Below are 23,886 nucleotides of genomic sequence, written 5' to 3'. Positions count from 1 at the left end.
TTATTTAATTATCTTTGTATTAATTCCCTTATTTAATTTACTCGTTTAATTTTACGTTGTATTTATTTCATTATTTTTTACAATTTAGGTTATATTTATTTTGAAATGCATGTATTTATTGATGTATTTATGCATATATTATTTAGCATAGATTTTTATTTATTTAGTTTAGCATTTATTTTTTTAAATTTGTTACATTTATTTTTAAATGCATGTATTTCTGCATTTATTTATTTAGTTATTTTGGCAGGTTCCGTCCTCTATAGTCCACGACTGGATGCACGTTGTAATACTACAAGTGGAAAGTCAGAATATTGAGAATAAAAAAAAAAATTAGAATTTTGGAAATAAAGTCAGAATTTTACAAGTAAAATTAATGAGCAAATATAACGTAAAATCCAGTTTTATCATCCGTCCGTCATCTTCAACACATCTCCTGGTAAACAAACTGCAACTTCCTACATTTCCCAGAATGCCTTGTTTGATGACACATAGCTCTTAAACATGCTAATTTAGAGAAAGCACCACTGAGGACAGACGCCAAAATGAAGAGCAGCAATTTATTAAAATACAAAATAACAGCTGATTTGTTCTTGCATTTTATTTTAGCCGCTGACTCCACCCGCCGGTAGGCTCGGCAGGGTGTCCTGCTGAGAGAAACAAGTGCACCGAAATGACAGGATTGATCATCTTTTCAATGGACTTCTGCTGCTTTTATATTCAATGTCACAACTTCTTTTAAAACCACCAGAGAAAGAAAACATGAAGCTAAATGTCCCCCGTCCTCCCGTCTTTACAAATATGCACAACCGTCTTCAACCAGGAGGGCTGCTGGGAGCCGGACTGGGAACAAACTGGTCCAGAGGATTCTGCAGTCTCTGTTGAGTCCCTTCAGAACCACGTCAGCGGACTCTCCGCGATAGTTTGTCTCTTTGTCGACTCGTTGGATTCGTCCTCCAGCTGCAGGAGTCCCAGTCCAGAGGTTCAGATCCAGCTGCAGGAGGTCACTTTGACTTGAAGACAGAGTCCCAGTCCAGAGGTTCAGATCCAGCTGGTCACTTTGACTTGAAGACATAGTCCCAGTCCAGAGGTTCAGATCCAGCTGCAGGAGGTCACTTTGACTTGAAGACATAGTCCCAGTCCAGAGGTTCAGATCCAGTTGCAGGAGGTCACTTTTACTTGAAGACAGAGTCCCAGTCCACAGGTTCAGATCCGGCTGCAGCCTCGGCGGTCTTTGGGACGGACGGGAAGATGGACTGCATCTTCTGTCTGAACTCCGATAACTGAAAGAGACGAAGAAGAACGTTAGAGAGGAAACGACAGAGAAACCTGACGGTTGTTCTCTTCAACTGGTGAAGATTTATTTTAGTGATTTTATCTCCAACTGACCAAATTATCTTTTAATCTTGTAGTTTAACATTTTTTCTGAAAATATTAACATATATTTAATATAATATATAACTTTATTTACAAGATTTTAATATTTTATTTTCTAAAAAAATCTCTTCACTTCATTCATTCACATTCACTTTTTTCTTGAAATATTTCAGGTTTATTCTCAAAATTTACAATTTTATTTTCTAAATTTCCTCATTCTCAAAAATAATTTTTTTTTCTTGAAAAATTATAGTCCAACCATTTTTCCTTCAAAATATATAAACTTTATTCTCAAATTTGTAATATTTTATTTTCTAAAAAAATCTATATTTTTACTTTATTCACTAAACTTTTTTCTTGAAATATTTCAGGTTTATTCTCAAATTTTTCTGAATTTTTCTTGAAACAAACAATATTCCAACCATTTATAATTGTTTTACCCATATACAAAAACATATTTTTTCCCCTCAAAATATTTCAGTTTTATTCTCAATGTTACTATTCTTTTTCCTGCAATTTTACTTTTTGGTTCTTAAAACATAACATTTAACTTTATCCACAAGATTTTAATATTTAATTTTCTAAAAGAAATCTATATATATATTTTCACTTAATTCATTAAACTTTCTTCTTGAAAATGTAAGACTTTTTGTCAAAAATACATTCTTGAAACATTTCAACTATATTCCAGCAATTTAAAAAAAAATTTCTCTCCAAATATTTCAACTTTATTCACAAAATTTTACAAATATATTTAAACAAATTTACAATTTTATTGTTTTGAATTTTTAAAGGTTTTCCTCAAAGTATTTTCACTTTATTCTCACCATCCCAACAGTGACCCTGCTGCTGCGTCGGCTGCAGGTGAGTCGTCTGTATTCATCTACAGCGTTAATACTAAATACATGAATATTTATTTGTATATTTGTTTGTATATAATGTGTAACTGCAGATACGTACGCTGTGAACTCCGAGGACTTTCCACACGGTGACGCTGAGCAGACCGACTCCACACCAGGCGTATAGAGAGCCCCAACCCAGAGCCCTGAGGGCCAGAGACGCTCCGCTCTCTGGGACCGCCGCCGTCGCTGCAACGCCCTGCAGAGGAACCAGTCAGTGAACACAACGTCAGGAACCAGATTCAGTGAACGCAACGTCAGGAACCAGAGTCAGTGAACGCAACGTCAGGAACCAGAGTCAGTGAACGCAACGTCAGGAACCAGAGTCAGTGAACGCAACGTCAGGAACCAGTCAGTAAACGCAACGTCAGGAAACAGATAATAATTATTAGTAGTGAAAGTTTAAAGTTTACTTTACCACAAACTTTTGGCCACAGTGTAATAATATTAATATGTGGCTCAGATATTTCATTAAACTGTGAATAAAAGCAGCAGTTTGACATGAAACATCTGCTCGCCACATGTCGCTCCACGTTTCATCTGATGTCACATTTCTGAACTTTATCTCGGTCCCTCCGAAGGTTCGACGCAGACGACAAAGACGAGTCTGTGACAGAAATAAACTCCAGGAACAAGCGCTCGATTGTTTCTCCACGCTAACTTTATCTTATGTGCGTCACGGTTAATCAGATCCTGCGAGCGGCCAATCATCACACAGTTCCAGTTAACGGGACGAGTTTGAAGGCCGCGTTGTGAGATGCTGACATTTCATAGAAATCTTCTATTTTCAGGTCGACCGTTGCAGGAATGTGTGGAGACGTTTTCATCACGTCTGTGGAGGGAAACCAGACATGTTTTTAACTTCTAACTTATCACACACATACTATGGTGGCATAGGAGTGCCATAAAAAAAGAATAAATCTGTAAAAGAATAAGAAAATAAATCTGGAAATATAAAGAGAAAAAATAAAATAGACGTGGAATTATAACGATAAAATATAGAAAATAAGCATTTTCATTTATTTTAACATATTATATATGTACATATATTTATATACATATACATAAATATATTATATTTTTTAATTTGTATATATTTTTGCATATAAATTACTCTATTTTTTCCTGTATACTTTTAATGTAATTTATTTATTTGTATCCCTTTATTTTTCCTTATTCTTCTCCCTTTAGTTTTTGCTATTCCTGGAAGGGCCGAGCTGTCAATTAACTGGCTTTACTCGTTTATTCTTTCATTAATTCCTCTTTATATTTCCACATTTATTTTCTTATTCTCTTACAGACTTATTCTTTTTTTATGGCACACATATGACTATGGAACAATATTCCAACCTTATTTACAAGATTTTAATATTTTATTTTCTAAAAAATCTATATATTTTTAATTTATTCGCTAAAGTTTTTTCTTTAAATATTTCAGACTTTTTGTCATAATTTACAATTTTATTTTCTAAATTTTAAGTTTTTGTTATTCTAAAAAAACTATTCCAACAATTTTACCGTTGTTTCCCCTCAAAATATTTCATTTATTTTTCTTGCAATATATATATATATATATATATAAAACACCAAAACTTTTCTGCTTACAGTTTCTTGAATGTAGATGTTTACAGAGTCAAAGACACAACACAACTTGAGCCCCATGTTTCTTTAAGCCTATATCTTTACATTTTGTCAGATGTTTACCTTACTAAACCAGCCTGGGCTTTTTTTCTTGGCCATCGCCAACGTGGAGCCAAATCCTGCCATCATCCCTACAGACGCCACCGTGGTCAGGAAGGCTGCACCTGCACACAGGAAGTCAGATATCAGAATTACAATCATACATAAAGGGGGAAAACTACTTTTATTGTCTTAAGCAAAGTAAATAAAATAAGAAAATTAAGTACAACTTACTTAAACCACAGGTGCTTTATTCAGAGCCTCCCAAAACCAGACTCCATTCAATTTTTAGCAATTTAAAGAGGCTCTTTTCCAAAAACACCTGTCTCACTAAACACATGATACTGTTCAAAATGTATTAACACAAGAGCTGCTTGTTGGATAATGCCACGCCGAACTGAACAGTAGACCTTAATATTCCAGTAAACAGTCAACATTCATATTTTAGGGCTCATTTGAGATTCTCTATAACCACGAAAACATTAAACCTCACGGATTTTGAATGGAGTCTGGCGGCACGGTCTCTCTGCGTGTCTGTGCAGAAGAATATAACGTATCAAATGGAGCCAACTCGCGTCTAAAGGCCAAACTCAAAAGACTAATAACTCACAGAGGACGGGCTGTTTTGGTTAATTATATTCAGCCGAATTGAAAAGAAGAACTTAAAGTTTAAAGAACAATCTATAAATATAATTTATGTCTTATGCAGGATTCTTAATAACCACGAAAACATAAAAATGTCTGATTTTTAAGTGGAGTCTGGTGTGGACAGTTCGACATTGCTTTGACCTCAGATATAAAAACACTAGCTGCAAACATTTACAGTTAATAGACGCTAAAGCTAACTGCTCTCTTGCCTTTTAACAGCTGCAGTTTGTTCTCTTCATTTCTTTCTTCTCCTTCATTCAGGGTCATGTTTCCATCAGCTGCTGCAGCCATGTTTGCTTCAGTCCGTCTGCATAAAGTGACCGGATAGAAACAAGAGCTGGTTAGGAACGTTAGAACACTGTGTGTTTAAAATCAATTATTAACTTATCTGTAGTTCCAATTGTTATGTTTTTATTTTTAATTTGTTTTTGTTGTTCTTCTTTGAGGTATTTATTTATTTTGTCTTATCTTTTATTTTGTTTGTTTGTTTGTTTTTTGTTAGATAAGTGAAATACATGAAATGTCATGTCTCTCTTTCTTTGAAATTCTGACTAAACATTTCATTGGATAATTTAATTATTAATATTGTTAGTCTGTCTGTATGTGTATATATGTATATTTGTCTATACAATACGAATATTGTTTAAAAAATATATATATATTAACTTATAAGAGTAGGAATTATGTTGTATAAAAGTTTGATTAAATTATGGTTCGTGTAGTTTTGTGAAGAAAATAGTGGGTGCGTTTTATTTCACAATTTTTAAGTCGAGTTTCTGTTTATTTTATGGAGGAAAGTCACAGAGAATCCTGAAGCAAAGATCGTCTATTCTATAGAATTCTTCTGGCTCTCTTGGGGGGGAAATTAAGAGGTCTCACTCTGTTTCAAAGAACTATCCCAGTTTGCATTTACATAAAATCAGATTATCTATAATATCATGTGTTTTGTATGTAACCCTGAAGATCTTCATCAGAAATAGGATTTTTAAAGCAAATTCAAAAATTGATAAAATAATTTTTATATATATTTTAAATATTTATTAAAGGGACTGTTTGTAAGAATCAGAAATGTCTTGTTAACAGCAACACTTGTGGCCGTTAAGTCAACGAAGGTCAGCGTCGGGCTCACGCTTGTGCTCGCTCTAAATAGACATGAACGAGCATCGCTCAAAACAGTGAGGAGACACACGTCAGCTAAAACCACAATATCACTCTATATTTCAGCTGCTTGGCAGTAATGTTAGCTGACCAGACCAAGGTCTCTCCATGAATCACTGCTGATCCTTGTGTTGGCTTTTCCTGCTTCAGCCTCCGGGGCTGAAGCAGGAAGAGAAGCGTTATCGTCTCCGACCGGGTGCCGGTGTCTCCCTCCGGCACCCGGTCGGAGACAATAACGTTTCTCGCTGCGGAGCCCCGTCACTTCACAAGACATGGAAAACCTCTGTTGGTCTGGAGGAGCTGCAGCAGTTATTTCTGCACAAACGTCCACTAAACTAACTAAACTAACTCTTCTGCAGTGTGTAGTGTGCGCACATGAACATCTAGAGGTGGAGCGAGACAGCGAGAACGTGCGCGTTGTGTGAGTGAAGGCAAGCAGGCAGAGGAGCAGAGACCCGGTACATTTATACGCTTAAAAAGTTACAAACAGTCCCTTTAATAAAAACACATGTAGAAATGCATATAGATAATTACAATTACAAAATGTAAATAAATATTCTCTTATCAAAAATGATCTTAGCATAAAGACTGAAAACAGGTTGAAACAGTTCCTTTCAGTTTGTTTTCCGGTTTCTTGTTTTCTCTGCAGAGTGGTCCATCTCCTCACTAGAGGATCTGTGCAGGCTCGGAGCTCCAGCAGGTCTGCAGATCAGGATGCTCTACACGTCCTCTTCATCCTCCTCCTCTTCCTCCTCTTCCTCACAGACTCTCTGATCCTCCAGAGCAGCCGTCTCCCGATCCGGACCCGGCTCACACCAGGTCCTGGTCCACGTCCAGGTCTCCCCGTCCAGAACCAGAACCGGATCCATCACCCCCCCTGGATGTACAAACAGCTGCAGTATGTGAGGGGGATCCTCTGCATGGTGCACGAGGAGGAGGTGTTCTGAGGTGTTCTGGTGTTGAGGTTCTGATGGGTTCTGATGGGTTCTGCTGGGTTTGATAGGTTTGATGGATTCCTGTGGACCTCGTGCGTGTGCGCGTGCGTTTGTTTACGAAATATTACAAAATAAAAGCTGAAGATTCAGGATCAGATGTGCTTTTATTTTGAGGATGCATGAGGATTCAGCAGCAGCAGCAGCTCTGCTATAATAAACCTGTCTCCACCTGTCTCTACCTGTCTCACCTGAGAGGACACATGTCTCAGATGCACCATGCGGATCTGGACCAGCAGCACCGGTACAACCAGATCTGCACCAGGTCTGCCCCCCCAGAGGACCAGGAGGACCAGGATGATGGAGGAACCGAGCCGTCCTTCCTCTTCTCTATCCCCGGCCATAGGAGCCCGACCCCCCGCAGGAAGTGGCAGCTGTTCCCGGGGAGGAACCGGTTCTACTGCGACGGGAGGATCATGATGGCCCGGCAGACCGGGGTCTTCTACCTGACCCTGGTCCTGATCCTGCTCACCTGTGGCCTCTTCTTCACCTTCGAGTGAGTGCACACAAACACGCACACGTTACACGCACACATTAGACATAATAGAAGAGAAGTCATTGATGGGGACTATTTATTTATTCATTTATTTATTTATTTATTTATTTATTTATTTATTTATTTATTTATTCATTTATTCATTTATTCATTTATTTATTTATTTATCTATCTATTTATGTATCTATTTATTTATTGATTGATTTATCTATTGATTTATCTATTAATTAATTAATTAATTTATTCATTTATTTAATTATTTATTTATTTGTTCATCTATTTATTTATTTATCTATCAATCTATTTATCTATTTATTTATTTATCTATTTATTTATTTATTTATCTATGAATTAATTAATTAATTAATTTATCTATTTGTTTATCTACCAATCTATCTATTTATCTCTTTATCTATCTATCAATCAATCTATCTATATATATATTTTTTTGTTTATATTTTTCAATATTTTTTTAATGTCTCCATTCTTGTGAGGTCTCCTCTTGAAAGCTGCTTTATAAATAAGCTAAATATTAATAATTTCAGAGGTTGAAGAAGTATTTAGATGTGTTTACTTAACATCAGAAAAAATGGAAATATTCCTGTAAAGTATTCAAGTACCTTAAAATAGAAACTTCAGTGCAACGCTTGAGTAAATATACAGTCGTGTCGTGATTAATTATCCACAGTTCTGTTTTTTAAAATCATCTTTATTGCGTGGAATCTTGGAAAAGAGTGTTATTATCACTACATAACTATTAATATATACTATATTATAACTGGATGATTAAAGTGACAGAAAAGATATTTCTGTTTATTATTTTATGACTTTTCTTATTAAAAAAACAAAAATACTACATACTAAAATATCACAACTATTGTTATGAGGTCAGAAATGAAGGTTGGGAAACACCATATATATACATATATATATTTATTTATATATATATATATATATATATTTATATATATATTTTTTATATTTTTATATATATTTATTTATTTATATATATATTTATATGTATATTTTTATATATATGTAGTGTATATATGTATGTATGTATGTTTATATATGTCTGTGTGTGTGTGTGTATATATATAGTAAAGTATCTGTGTCTTTCAGCTGTGACAGGAATGTGTCTGTAGTTTTTTTTCCACCAAACCTCAGGCAGTTTTCTGCTGATTTTTCCTCGCTGTGTTTCAGTTCTCTGATTCGTCTCGGTGGATTTAGTCACAACAAACACACCACAGGAAGTGTGTGTGTGTGTGTGTGTGTGTGTGTGTGTGTGTGTGTGTGTGTGTGTGTGTGTGTGTGTGTGTGTTTGTGTGTGCGTGTGGTTATAATGAGAGCAGTCAGTGTGATCAGGTAAAGGTTGTCACTTTCAGCTCTGCAGCCAAAAACAGCGACAGAAACGTCGTCTGTAGCTAAATTTACCCCCTCGAGTGTCACATCACTGAGACGCCTCAGAATCATCTCTCAGTTTATTCTCATTTAACTGATGACGCCAGACCTCACACCAGGTCCCTGAAAAACCACCACACAGATCCACATACCGAGGATTACACACATTCAGACTGATTTGTCAGAGCAGACGTTTATTCATATATGCAGAACTTCATATATATTCACTGTGGAAGGATTAGAGCCCAAACAAGAGCTGTAAACATCTTTTTGAATCATAAATATAAAATAAAAAGTTACAATATAAAACAATATGTAAAATATATCTGTTTTAAAATGAAAAGGAGCTGCACAGTGTTGATGAAATGTGTAAAATATTGACTATAGACGGTATGAAGAACATCAAAAGGCTGCTGATTCACCACGTGGATGTCGTGTGGAAATAAAGTTTTCTTGATGTTTATTTATTCCAAAGCAAACAAACAGAGCAACAAAATAATCATCAATCATGTTGCCTCTTATTCTGGTAAAAAAAATAAAATATATATATATATATTGATCGTGTAGGTGCATGCTGGTCCTTTACATGCTTTAGTTTATAAGCCTGATGTATGGAAGCCCATAGGTGACTTTATTTAAATGATAATGCAAACTTGAAAATGTAATTCCACAGAAGCATTATAGTTTTCCATATATTTATGTGTTATTTGAGTAAAAATTTAAATGCAATAATCCAATTTTTATTTTCTCAAACTCTTATCGTATGGGTGTCCTATGACCATATTCATTTTTAATTTATTTTTAAGCTAAGTCCATTATTTGATTTAATAGAATTTTTTTTCTCTTTTATTGTTTTATTTCATTTTTTTAACTTTTTTAAATTATTTTTATTTTTATGCAATAATCCAATTTTAATTTTCACACACTCTTATTATGTGGGTGTTCTATGACCATATTAAAATTAAATGTATTATTTATTTATTTTAAGCTAAGTCCATTATTTGATTTCATAGAATTTCTTCCTCTCTTTTATTATTTAATTTTTCTATTTATTTACTTTTTTTAAATTATTTTATTTTATTACTATTATTATTTTTTATTGTTTTAAATTATTTAGTTATACATTTATTTATTTTTATTTTCCCTTTGTGTCACCAAGACCAACATGGGACCTTTGCTATGTCTGCAAAAAAATCCAATAAAAAAAAGATTTGGACAAAAATGAAAAAGGGAAAAGCTGTTTAACATTTAATTTTTAAAGTCGCGCTCCGCCGTACGGTGGACAATTATTCAAATGTAAATTCAGACCTGCTATAATTGTCTGACAACGTCCGTTTGTTTTTGATTTGTCCTCAGCTGTCCCTTCCTGGCGTCCAACCTGACCCCGGCCATCCCGGCGGTCGGCGGTGTCCTCTTCGTCTTCGTGATGGGGATGCTGTTCAGGGCGAGTTTCACCGACCCCGGCGTCCTGCCCCGGGCCACGCCGGACGAGGCCGCCGACCTTGAGAGGCAAATCGGTGAGGCAGTTTTCATTGTCTTTACTTTTACAGTTTTCCATCTGACCTGAAAAGAGTTGTTTTTTTCCCCCCCAAAATATGTTTATTGTCATTTTCTCATGTTATAACATCATATCAAAGAAACCTGCAGTAACAAGTCCAGAGATATGGACTCCATCACACAGACACAGCTCTCCTGGCTGTAGTCTGTTTCAGTGTTTGTATAATGTGTGTGTGTGTGTGTTCGGTCACATGACGTCTCCTCAGACCTCCGCTCTGTCAGAAATGTGTCTTGAATCAGAATCAGTTTCCACAGAAACTGAACGTCACCGTCGAGGCTCTCTGATCTATTTTTGGAAACCTCTTATTACTTTTTTGTTTATTTATTTATATATTTATTTATATATATTTTCACGGTGGATCCAGAATCTGTGGAGCGACTGAGCTGTCAATCACAGAAGAGCCAGAGCTCTGAAGGACGACCAAATATGGAGAGAAGAAGCAGCTCAGCTCAGTGTGTGAGAGGACGGACAGAAATAGTTTATTTTTTTTTTTTACTGTTTTGTTTTGTTTTGTTTGGTCAGGAATTTATTCTGTGACGCACAGCTTGAAACAACATCTTCACTTCCTGTCTGACAAACAAAACTAAAGACGGACAAGAACGTTTTCTCAAAGTCACGGAGTACTGAACGGGTCTGCCGGGCTCTGGACCTTTAGGCCCGCCTGGCGTTCACCTATAAAATGTCACTCAAAGAGACACACAGGTCGACCAACCGGGAAGAGACTCAAAATGACCACAAAGAGACATCAAGTGACTACAGAGAGACACAAATAGACCATAAAGAGACCAAAATAACTATAAAGAGATGCAAAACAGCTGGAAAGAGACACGAAGAGACTCACGACTATGAAAAGGAGCAAAATGACTGCAAAGAAAAACAAAACAACTACAAAGAGACACAAAGCAACTAAAAAGAGATGCAAAACAGCAGAAAGAGACTCACTATAACTACAAAAAGGGACAAAACAACCACAAAGAGACACACAAATTCTACAAAGGCACACAAAACAACCATAAAGAGACACAAAACAACTACAAAGAGACACAAAATTACCACAAAGAAACCTAATACAACTACAAAGACACGCAAACCAACTACAAATAGATGCAAAACAGCTGGAAAGAGACACAAAGAGACTTCCAACGACAATGAAAAGGGGCAATACAACCACAAAGAGACAAGAATGACTGCAGAGAGACACAATGCAACTACAAAGACACAAAATGCAACTACAAAGAGACACAAAACGATGACAAAGATACAGATACAGACACCAGAACATGAGGCTAAACAACTATGAAGTCTGAGTCTTTGGTAGGAGAGCTGGTGGGTTCTATTGTCTCATAATCCACCCATGAAAGACATTAAAGCTCCTCTAATCAATATTTTGTATTTAATAATGGATTAAATGATTATGTGTGATGTTAAGAAGCATCTTTTATCTGCGAGTTGTCCTATCTGGTTCTCAGTGTTTCCAGCAGCAGCAGGTAAACTCACGACGGATCCTCTGACGTGTCGTTGATTATTTGTTTTTGTTTGTTTGTTTTATTGGTTGTCTTCAGACTCGACCGGCTGCTCCAGACCGCCTCCTCGCACCAGAGAGGTCCTGATCAACGGACAGACGGTCAAACTGAAGTACTGCTTCACCTGCAAGATCTTCAGACCGCCGCGAGCGTCACACTGCAGCCTGTGTGACAACTGTGTCGGTCAGTCTGACACGTTTACTCAAGTACTTGTACTTAAGTACAAAGTCAAGATACTTGTACTTCACTTGAGTATTTCCACGTTCTGCTACTTTCTACTTCTACTCCACTACATCTCAGAGAGAAATACTGTTACTGCACTACTTCTTCCACGACGTGCAGTAAACGTTCGTCCCTTTGAGATGATAGGAGACAGATGTTCAACATGATATTAGTTTTAGTTTTATTGTGAAAAGCCGTGTTGTTTGTTCCTGTCAGAGCGTTTCGACCACCACTGTCCGTGGGTGGGGAACTGCGTTGGACGGAGGAACTACCGCTTCTTCTACCTGTTCATCCTCTCGCTCTCCTTCCTCACCATCTTCATCTTTGCCTTCGTCATCACACACGTCATCATCAGTGAGTAACGCCGCCGCCTCCACACACACACACACACACACACACACACACACACACACACACGCACACACACACGCGCACACACACACTGACACTGTTGCTATTGTTTCTTCTGTGATTCACTTATTGATTTCTTTATAAAAAGACTTCAGCTGTTGGACATTGTTTCTCTGTTTCTCGGCAGTGGTGGAATGTAACTAAGTACATTTACTAAAGTACTGTACTTAAGTACTCATTTGAGGTACCTGTACTTCACCTGACTATTTCCTTTTCATGCTACTTTCTACTTTCTGACAACTTTAGTTACTTTGCAGATTAAGATTTTTTTTCATACAAAACATACAGAGAGTTTATAAAATCTGATGTTTTGTTATAAATTAAACAGTTTATACAAGTACAGCTGAAACAGTTAGTCCATAAATCAATTAGTCCATTGACAGAAAATTATTTTTTCTTTTTTTCTTTGCATTTTAAGAAATTATATAGTTACAGAGCATACAACAAAATAGAATAAAATTAAAATAATAATAATAATAATAATAATAATAATAAAAATAAAATAATAATCAACAAAACAGTGGAGAAAAAATAAAATAAATTAAGATATTTCTTAAGATACAAATAAAAAAATATATATCAGGAAAAAAAACTGACTTCAGCCATCAAAATTAATTTTCTGTCATTCGACTATAAATAAATAAATAAATAAATAAATAAAATAGCTGATTACATAAATATCAGTTCATAAGATGTAGTTAACAGATAGCTGATTAATCTAATACATTTAATGTTAAAGCATTAGTAATAATGTAGCAGCTCTGCAGCAGCTTCTCATCGGTATTATTGATGAGATATTGATTGTCCTCAGCCCCGCCCACTGTCCTGTGATTGACAGGCTGTCAGAGAGAGGCTGAGGCTGCGGTCTGTTTCCTGTCATTGATTGATTGATTGATTGATTGATTGATCAGTTCATATTGACTCTGCTGCATCAGACTGTTTACATACTAAACCCTGATTACTGTGATGAGTTCAGTTCTTTCAGTCATCTGATCTCTACCATCAGCTTCTTCACTTTATGCAGCGCGGTTCTCTTTTTAAAATCTCCTTGTTTAACAGAATATATCTGCGTCTGTAAAGTCTCACCATAGAAGAGAAGGAAAACAAATCAAACACTGTAAAGGCTCGGACAAAACGTAAACTTATCTCTTTTGATTTTAAGCCATTAGATCAGGATTTAGTGGTGGAAGTAAGTAAGTACATTTACTCAAGTACTGTACTCAATTTTGAGGTACTTGTACTTGACTTGTACTTCCCCGTGACGTCACCCATTGTTCAGTGGACTACCGTTTTGAACCCTGACTTTGACTTTTATTTTAAATTGTGGTATTACTACTTTTACCAAAGTAAAAGATCTGAATACTTCTTCCACAACTGATAAAATATGTTAAGATAAGATAATATAAGTATCAACCATTATTGATCTCAGAGAAGAAATGCAGGTGTTGTATATAAAAGAAATTGAAAAAAAAAGATAATAAAAGAATAATTATAAGCATTTTCATTTATTTTCACATTTATTTTGTATATATTTATTTATTTATTTTTTAAATAAACATTTTTTATTTTAATTTATTTTTTTTATTTTATTTTGCTTATAAATTACTCTATTTTTTCTTTAAAAAATGTTTTTATATATAATGTAATTTATTTATTGTCATTCCTTTTATTTTTCCTTATAATTTTCCCTATTGTTTTTGCTATTCCTTGAAGGGCCACCCTGTCAATCAACAAGCTTTACTTGTTTATTCTTTAATTTATTCTTCTTTATATTTTCACATTTATTTTCTCATTCTTTTACAGATTTATCCTTTTTTATGGCACTCCTATGACTCCATAGTTGCAGCAGCACAAGGACAGAAATTGAAATAGGTACAGATAAAAAAAGAGAAAGTAAAAACTGGAAATCTATTCATTATATTATATATAAATATATATTTATATATTTATACAGTTTAAACGTTACAGGGACAGTACACATTAATGGACATTTCTGTAAATGTCTCGGTTTAGCCATCGTGGCTGTTTTTCAGCTGCAGTAAAATAAAAACAAAGATGTGAATATTCCTTCCACTACTGATACGGGAAGGGAAGAAAACTGGAAAGATGTAATCCAAGAAAACATATATATTATTCTATATTTCATGTTCATGCTGGGTGAGATGGATTATATCTCCCTCCACGTCTCCCTGGAAGGAAGATTTAAAGCTGCTGATCGATTCTGTGTCTGTGGATCTAAACTCGTCTTGTTCTTCCTCCGTCGTGCGTCATTAATCTAATTCTGTGCGTCGAGGCTGCTGATGTTTTCCTGCCCCGCAGGTCCAAACAAACAGGAAGCCGGAGCCTCGGGCTGCTTCAGCTTCAGACTTAACAACCAGCCGACTGTCTGAGATGAACCCGTGTCTTCCTCCTCTCAACACTGCGCTGCTTGTTGTCTGTTTTTAGCAAAGGGGCTATAAAAAGATCAGCAGAGAGTCTTTGATCTGCAAGATGTAAATTTAGACATCAGTATCTCGGTGTGCCGACGACTTCAGTCCATCACGGCTGTTTACTCTGAAGTACAGTAGAAAAGAAAAGTACTCGATGTGCAGTAAAATGACCTCTTACCAATTAATTTTCTGTCAATCGACTAATTGATTAATATTAGTTACAGAGCATACAATATACTATATAAAATAAAATAAAAAATTATATTTAATAAAATAATAATCGACAAAACAGAGAAGAAAAAAACCGAATAATAAAAATAAATATATATTTTTTTTAATTAATCATTTTTTTCTCCTCTGTTTCATTGATTATTAGTATACAGAAAAAAATTAGCAAAAAATAACAAAATGTATATTTTAAGAAATCTATAAATAAATAAAATAAATTAAATGTTTATAATTATTATTTTATATTTTGTTATTTCTCTTTATACTTCCATATTTATTTAAACCCTGTGCATGAAACATATATATATATAAAATGAAAGAACTGTGCAGTTTTGTGCAGGAATGTGTAAAATATTTAATATATTTATTTACAAACTGAATAACCTGAACACACCTTCTGTCGTCTCTGCAGGATCGAACCGGACGGGTTTCCTGAGCGCGCTCAAAGACAGTCCGGCCAGATATCCTTTCATTAGTTTAAAGGTTTCATCATCAAGGTAAATTCATGCATGTAAATAATCCATACACATCGTTTATACAAGAACTCAGTTTGTGTTTATATCTGGTCACGCTGCTTGTCTTTGTTGCATCTTATTGTGCTCAGAGGCACTAATTACTCCTCATACCCTCCCCCCATCTCTTTGTAGGTTAATATCATGTGTTTCTGATCAATCAATGACTCTGACGCAGTCACCCGCTGCAGGTCAATACGTCCCATAATGCATTGCCAAGGTCACACTTGTGTCACACGCTCTGAGGGGCCTCATTCACATCCAGCTTCTTCACTCTCTTCTGTTTTCTGTTAGTTTCTACTTTAGTCCTCTTTCTCTGATCATCACTGACAACCCAACACGTATAAATATTAATAAATGAGTCCCTCAGCTTTTAGCCTCGCTTTCACTCTGCAGTATGTAAAGTTGGACCTTGACTCTGTGCTGCACCGTCCTGGAGGTGGTGGTGTGTTTCTTCTCCGTCTGGTCGATTGTGGGTCTGTCGGGGTTCCACACCTACCTGATCAGCTCCAACCAGACCACCAACGAGGACGTGAGTATACAAAGCTGTGGTCCGAGGACCAGCGTCCTCAGTTTCACTGAGAGGTCACTGGAGAGAGAATAATATGTAACCACCGTGATATTTATTGGCTCTGATGAACTGAACCAACACTCCTCTCTCTGTTTCTGTCCTGGTCTGGTCCCGATCCAGATTAAAGGGTCCTGGTCCACCAAGCGAGGGAAGGATAACTACAACCCTTACAGCTACGGAAACATCCTGACAAACTGCTGCGCTGCTCTGTGTGGACCTCTGCCTCCCAGGTCAGTCACATGGTTGGTTAGTTAGTTGGTTGGTTGGTTGGTTAGTTGGTTGGTTGGTTGATTGGTTGGTTAGTTGGTTGGTTTATTGGTTGGTTGGTTGGTTGGTTGGTTGGTTTATTGGTTGGTTGGTTTATTGGTTGGTTGATTGGTTGATTGGTTGGTTGATTGGTTGATTGGTTGGTTGATTGGTAGATTGGTTTGTTGGTTGGTTGGTTTATTGGTTGGTTGGTTTATTGGTTGGTTGGTTGGTTGGTTGATTGGTAGATTGGTTGATTGGTTGGTTGGTTGGTTGGTTTATTGATTGATTGGTTGGTTGGTTGATTGGTTGATTGGTTGGTTGGTTGGTTGATTGGTTCATTGATTGATTGATTGGTTGGTTGCTTGGTTTATTGATTGATTGGTTGGCTGGTTGGCTGGTCGGTAGATTGGTTGGTTGTGTTGGTTGGTTGGTTGGTTGATTAGTTGGTTGATTGATGGAGGTGACTGTGCAGCCTGACACATAAGAGCATGTGTCAGCAGAGTGAGGAAGATGTGATTGATGAGAGAGGCAGACGGAATATAATACAGCAAAAACATTTTACTTACTTTACTTGTAACAGAGTATTTTTAAATTCTAGTACTGCTACTTTTACTAAAGTAAAAGATGTCAGTACTTCCTCCACCTCTGGAGAGACGACGGTGGACGAGATGTTTGTTTTCCAGGACTGAACATATGGACACTGATTCATTACACAGTCTGCTTGTTAGTCCATCACCAGCTGGTGTGTGTGTGTGTGTGTGTGTGTGTGTGTGTGTGTGTGTGTGTGCGCGTGTGTGTGTGTGTGTGTGTGTGTGTGTGTGTGAGAACTTATTAACATGTTGGCTCCACCTGCTAACACCTCGAGGACGACAGGTGGTGAAATCCATCTGAACACATGAAAACGTGATTTTAGGTCAATTAGCAAAAAGTGTCCCGCTCTATTTAAAAGTACACGAAGTGACTTGTTCATCTCGCTGTCAATCAACATACCCAGTGACGGAGGAAGTATTCAGATTGTTTACTGCATTAAAAGTACTAATACCACACTGTAAAAGTATGTCAGTATAATCAGTAAAATGTGGTGAAAGTATTAAAAGTGTGACTGTTGTGCTTTTATTTATTCTATCATTAGATTATGACTCGTGCATTAATGTAATTAACGTAAAGTATATTAACATTTAATTTTAAAGTAAGTTTTATCGATTGATTGTCTAGTTTGTAATAATAGTGAGAAATGGCATCACAATGACCCAGAGTACAAAGTGACACCTTCACTGTGTTTGTTTAGTCAAACAGTCCAACATTATAACTAATACATTAAATATTTGAAAATATCAGAAAAGTATTTGTAAAATATGGGGAAAAAATGGGAAAAATATCAGAAAAGTATGTAAAAATGTCTTGAAATGATTAGTAAAATATCTGAAAATATATATGAAAGATATCCAAACATTTTTAGTCAAATGTGTGAAAAATATCAGAAAATTATTAGTAAAATATCTGAAAAATATCTGAAAAATCTCCCAAAAATATGTGAAAGATATCCAAAAAATTGTCAGTCAAATGTGTGAAAAATATCCGAAATTTTTGGGTAAAATATGTGAAAAACAAATGAGAAAAATATCCGAAAATTATGTAACAAATGTCCAAAAATAATTAGTAAAATAAATGAAAAATATCTGAAAAATGTCCCAAAAATATGTGAAAGATATCCACAAATTGTTAGTCAAATGTGTGAAAAAATATCCGATGATTATGGGTAAAATATGTGAAAAATGTCAGAAAACTATCCCAAAAATGTCTGAAAAGTATTAATAAAATATGTGAAAAATATTGTTTTAAATTATTAGTCAAATGTTGAACAATATTTGAAAAGTATTACATTATTATTACATTTTACCCCCAGAAGAAAATAGAATAAGTGTTATCAGTAACTAGTTTGACTCCATGTACTGTAGTACATCATCACTACTTTTTAATGTATTATCTGTAGGTATTATTCACTTTACTCCTATATGGTATTTTCATCAGAACATGATGTCAATGAAGTTTGAATTTGAATTAAATTGAATAAGTGAGACACCGTTTTTCTCTGTGTGTGTCCCAGTTTGATTGACAGGAGAGGTCTGATCCAGTCCGACACACCACAGACCGTCTCCCAGTCTAACCAGTCTAATGGGACCAGCAGCAGCTACGCCTCCACCCAGCACCGCAGTCACATGGTAGGTGGAGGACGACGTCACTGCTGATCACTTCATGTATTATGTATTGTTTATATATTATATATAATTTAGGGCTGATGAACAGATGTTCTGTCTGTGAACTGTGTCCTCAGTGTGATCAGGATCAGTGCATCCACAGCACCAAGTTTGTCCTGCAGGCTGCAGCGACCCCTCTGCTCCACAGCGACCCCGTGGTCCTGGCCCCTCTGCCGGGGAAGACCAGCACGCTGGGGGGGCCCTGCGCCTACCTGGCCCCCTCCCAGCCCTCGCTGCCGTCCTGCAGGGGAGACGTCCTGACCCTGAGGGACGCCGCCGCCGACTCCCACTGCCACCACCACCTCCACCATCACCACCATCACCACCACCACCACTTCGTCAGCCCGGAGGAGACGCCCTGCAGCACACCGCAGGGCGCCCTGCCCTGCCCCGCCCACCTGCACCTGCACCCGCACACGCACCCGCCTGTCCCCAGCCCCGCCACCCTGTACGACCCCTCCAGTCAGGACGCTCTGCACGAGGACTCCGTCAGAGGGCTGGTTAAACTCAGCTCCGTCTGAACATCACTTTAATTTTCACCTGTTTGACTTCAGTCCCGTGAGTTTACATCCTCCCGTTTTTATCAGCATTTTTAATTTACGCATTAAAAAAAAGAAATTTAAGAAAAAACGTCTAAATATCTGTAAACTGTTTCCTGTCTGAGGTGTAAAACAGAAACAGACATGGTGAATTAATGATGACGTACATCAATCATGTGACTTAAACGTCACTGAAGAGACAAAAACATCACATCTGCAGTTTCTTTTGACGTTTCCTGGAAATTTAGTTAAAATTTAGATGGAAACTTGGCTGATGAGACGACAGAGAGTCCGTCAATCCATCAGTGCAGATACGTAGCGGAGTAAAAAGTAGAAAGTCCAAAACCAGAACCTCCAAACTGCTGCGGAGCTTCTCCTGCAAACAGGCGATTTTAAAAGTTTGGTGGGTTTTCTTTAACCCTCTGGAGTCCAGCTTCATTTTCATTAATATTTGCCGACTTTCTCTGCATTCATTATTGTCTTTCTTTATCTTCTTTTAAAACCGTCCTCACAAGTCTGACTTGCCAGGAAACCCTGAAATACAACAAAAATGACACGTGCCTATAAATATGTACAAATCTTTAATTATTATCACTTAAAATATTATTAATATATTATTATTATTATAGCAGAAAAATGTAAGAAATCTACATGTAAGAAATTTACATGTTCAAGTTATTTTATCCAATTCCATCTGCCTGTAAATAATTTATAACATTTCTATGGTCTCCAGGCATAAATGAGTCTCTACGTGATATTATTAATAAAGTTATGTTACTATAAATCAAACACCCTGAACTCCAGAGGGTTTTAAATAAAAAATATAACAAATAGACGCTGGCGTAATCACTGTAAAGCAAAGAAAATGTCCTTTTCTGAAATGTTCATTATTAACTATTTCACCATTTCTGTTTGACCCGCTGATCTGCTGGACCAAAGTCATGTTTTGTCTTCCGTCTGTTTTGATCTCTACAGGTACGGAGTCATAGGAGTGCCATAAAAAAAAATAATAAATCTGTAAAAGAATAAGAAAATAAATGTCGAAATATAAAGAAGAATAAATGAAAAAAATAAACAAGTAAAGACAGTTAAAATAAAAATAAAAAAAACTGAAAATATAGAGTAATTTATATGAAAAAATAAATAAATATATATATAAAATAGAGATACAGATGTAAATGAAAATGCTTATAATTATTCTTTTATATTTTGTTATTTGTCTTCATATTTCTACATTTATTTTCTTTCTTTTTTTTTACAAATTTATAATTTTTTACGGTACTCCTAGGACTCCATATACAGCATCCCTCCTCCTTCCTGTAGGAGTGCCATAAAAAAAGAATAAATCTGTAAAAGAATAAGAAAATAAATGTAGAAATATAAATCAAAGAATAAACAAGTAAAGCCAGTTAATTGACAGCTTGGCCATTTAAGGAATAGCAAAAACTATAGGGAAAAGAACAAGGAAAAATTAAGGGATCAAAATGAATAAATTACATTATATATAAAAATAAAAAACTGAAAAAATAGAGTAATTTATAAGGAAAAATAAATAAACATATATTTATAAATATATATATATAAATAAATATATACAGAAATAAATGAAAATGCTTATAATTATTTTTTTTACATTTTGTTATTTGTCTTTCCACATGTATTTTCTTATTCTTTTACAGATATATTATTTTTTATGGCACTCCTATGGCTCCATATACAGCATCCGTACTCCTCCCTGTTTGACGCTCCTCTGTGGTTTTGATGAAGTCAAATTCAGTTTCCTGCTAAAACAAAACAAACATTTCACCCAGAATAAGCTACTCCGGTGCCAAACGGACCTCCGCCTTCAGCCGCAGTCGGGCCAGGACCAAAGTCAGAACGACTGACCTTTTTTTTTTACAAATCAAGCGGTGGATTGTGAAGTTTTTAATAAAGAGAATTGACTCTTATTCTCAGAAGAGCTAACTTACCCGACGTGAATCTTCAGGTTTTCATTTTGATTCTGCGGAGAGGAAAGAGAAAAACACGAAGCAGGACTGAGTTTCTCAAAAAAACACTTCTGCGGACACGAGTTCATCAGTTTGTGTCGAGCGAAGCAGCAACATCACTGCCAGATGTTCGCCTCTGTAAAGCCCCCGGCCACACCAGAGATTTTAATTCATTTTAACGGATTGACTCGCAAAAGTGAAGTAAATCCACGCAAAAATGTTCGTGTCAAGTTCAACTTTGATGAACTTTATCTTGTGAATTTTGCAATGCAGCTGTGTGTCACCGAACAGTTTTATTGAAGCTCCTCTGTCAGAGTATAAACATCCTTAAAAATAAGGCCTAGAAGGTATTAAAATCATTTAACTTGGTGAACCTGCAGAAACCCTGTGGCAGCTGTCAGCGACATGAGATTGAATTAAAAACAATAAATGCCTTATTTTTTATTTTATTTATTTAATGTAAAATCTGTGTCGGCTTTAACAAGACCCAGCAGTGAGGCACGAAGCTGAGATAAACTGAAAATAATCACTGACATGTTGTTTTTTAACTCGCTGCCCTGGATGTGATCTTTTTCTAGACAGGGGATGAATGCTCACCCGAGCGCTGCCTTATGGAAGACCATTTCTGCCAGTTAAAGAAAAAAATAAGATGAAAACTTAGCCTTGTGATGAAAAAAAAAAAAGATTATGCAAGACATTATGATGAGAAACTTTCTCACAATAATGACTTAGTATCTCAAAATAAAAATAATGGCATTATTTTGAGACACTAAGTCATTATTGTGAGATTCTAAGTCATTATTTTGAGGGTCTACGTCATTATTTTGAGAAGGTTTCTCATTATTTTGAGATACTATGTCATTATTTTGAATTACTACGTCAGTATTTTGAGAAAGTTTCTCATTATTTTGAAATGCTGCGTCATTATTTTGAGATTCTGCGTCATTATTTTGAGAAAGTTTCTCATTTTGAGATACTAAGTCATTATTTTAAGAAAGCTTCTCATTATGTTGAGATTCTGCGTCATTATTTTGAGTTTTGACATTATTATTTTAAGAAAGCTTCTCATTATGTTGAGATACTAAGTCATTATTTTGAGAAAGTTTCTCATTTTTTTGAGAAAGTTTCTCATTATGTTATGATACTATGTAATTATTTTGAGATTCTGCGTCATTATTTTGAGTTTTGACATTATTATTTTAAGAAAGCTTCTCATTATGTTGAGATTCTACGTCATTATTTTGAGAAAGTTTCTCATTTTGAGATACTAAGTCATTATTTTGAGAAAGTTTCTCATTTTGAGATACTAAGTCATTATTTTAAGAAAGCTTCTCATTATGTTGAGATTCTGCGTCATTATTTTGAGTTTTGACATTATTATTTTAAGAAAGCTTCTCATTATGTTGAGATACTAAGTCATTATTTTGAGAAAGTTTCTCATTTTGAGATACTAAGTCATTATTTTGAGAAAGTTTGAAATAGTAAGTAATTATGTCAAAATAAAAATAATGGCGATATTTTGAGATACAAACTCATTATTTTGAGAAACTTTCTCATTATTTTATTATATTTCTACGTCATTATTTTGACTCACAGGATCTTTTCTTTGTCATCACATTGGCGGAAACGGGCTTCCATACTGCCTTCTGGGAATTGTAGGCGTGAAACTACAGTGAACTGTTGTGTCCAGATGTTGACAGGACGCCCGGCGGCTGCAGGACTCTCTGAATCACTCATGTTATCTTCACTCTGGTGATGATGTATCTTAGTAATGAACGTTGACATCCAATCAGTGTGGGAGACACAAACCTGCTGATTGGACGATTGATAACGTCCAGTCTGTGTGCCACTTTGCATTCAGTTTCATAATAATTGTGGTTTTGTGCCAAGAACACCTCCAGCTATTTCATTAGCAACTGTGGATTTCAATAAAACATACTCTTTTAAAAAAAAGAAAGTCACTTTGTATGTATTTTAAAGCATAAAAGAATAAATCATTTTAAATATGTCCAATTAATTTTTGGTTGTTGCCTAAATATACATTTACAAGCAGTGGTGGAAAGTACATTTATTCAATGTTGAGGTACTTGTAGTACTAATTTATTCTTCTATTCTACTACATTTCAGAGGCAAATATTGTACTTTAAAACAAAATATAATCAACTAATAAATAAATAATAATAATGATTGTCATTAAAATGAGCTTCCACCTTTACAAGCTGCAGCATTATATTGATGAAGACTTAAATGCATCAATAATTATCCAGTGATATTATGTTATTATGAAATGGGCCATTCTGCATAATGAGTACTTTATGTACTTTATATTTTGATACTAATACTTTTTTGTGTGTGTTTATTGGTTTTCAGTTTTACAGGTAAGTTCAATGCAAAAATAACATTTTGTGTTTTACAAATGTGAGTGAAAAGAGAAAAAAAGTATTATTATATAAAAAGATAAAATTATAAATTATAAAACACAAAAATAAAGGGGGGTTCAAGTTGCTTAAGAATTCAATATGATTCATTGATGTGATGTGTCTAAAAATAATGACAATGACTCTCGGTCTGCAAATTACATGATATTGATACTTTTGTACTTTTGCTTAGTCAAAATATAAATTTGCATGTGTATATATATGTATATATGTGTATATGTATATATATATATGTGTATATGTATATACACACATATATATATAGGTATATATATACATATAAATATATGTATATATATACCTATATAT

The 23,886-nt window shown here is 35.4% G+C and overlaps 2 protein-coding genes across 4 annotated transcripts; one reads left to right on the top strand and one right to left on the bottom strand.

Annotated features, from left to right (window-relative positions):
• Positions 1-546: 546 nt before the first annotated feature.
• On the bottom strand, positions 547-4,945 carry tmem242 (transmembrane protein 242). 2 transcript variants are annotated; one of them, XR_012591398.1, is made up of 5 exons: positions 4,814-4,945; positions 3,981-4,081; positions 2,338-2,475; positions 1,056-1,283; positions 547-1,001 (listed from the first exon to the last, which is right to left on the bottom strand). XR_012591398.1 is itself a non-coding variant. In XM_074615587.1 (4 exons), the coding sequence occupies exons 1-4, from the start codon at positions 4,893-4,895 to the stop codon at positions 1,176-1,178; spliced, it is 429 nt and encodes a 142-aa protein (XP_074471688.1). In that variant the 5' UTR covers positions 4,896-4,945; the 3' UTR covers positions 547-1,175. The 2 variants fall into 2 exon arrangements, 1 of the variants encoding a protein (XP_074471688.1); XM_074615587.1 differs by having other exon boundaries at positions 547-1,283.
• On the top strand, positions 4,848-23,147 carry LOC141756097 (palmitoyltransferase ZDHHC14-like). Of its 2 annotated transcripts, XM_074615586.1 has the most exons (11): positions 4,848-4,944; positions 6,412-7,250; positions 10,008-10,168; positions 11,772-11,915; positions 12,171-12,308; positions 15,435-15,483; positions 15,964-16,066; positions 16,226-16,335; positions 18,462-18,576; positions 18,690-19,170; positions 20,127-23,147. In XM_074615586.1, exons 2-10 carry the CDS (start codon positions 6,877-6,879, stop codon positions 19,131-19,133), a joined length of 1,638 nt encoding a protein of 545 aa, XP_074471687.1. In that variant the 5' UTR covers positions 4,848-4,944; positions 6,412-6,876; the 3' UTR covers positions 19,134-19,170; positions 20,127-23,147. The 2 variants fall into 2 exon arrangements, with proteins under 2 accessions (XP_074471687.1, XP_074471686.1); XM_074615585.1 differs by having other exon boundaries at positions 18,690-23,147.
• Positions 23,148-23,886: the final 739 nt, after the last annotated feature.

The sequence above is a fragment of the Sebastes fasciatus genome, chromosome 18, assembly GCF_043250625.1.
Source record: "Sebastes fasciatus isolate fSebFas1 chromosome 18, fSebFas1.pri, whole genome shotgun sequence".
NCBI classification, from domain to species: domain Eukaryota; kingdom Metazoa; phylum Chordata; class Actinopteri; order Perciformes; family Sebastidae; genus Sebastes; species Sebastes fasciatus.
This window is presented reverse-complemented; position numbering and strand designations above follow the sequence as displayed.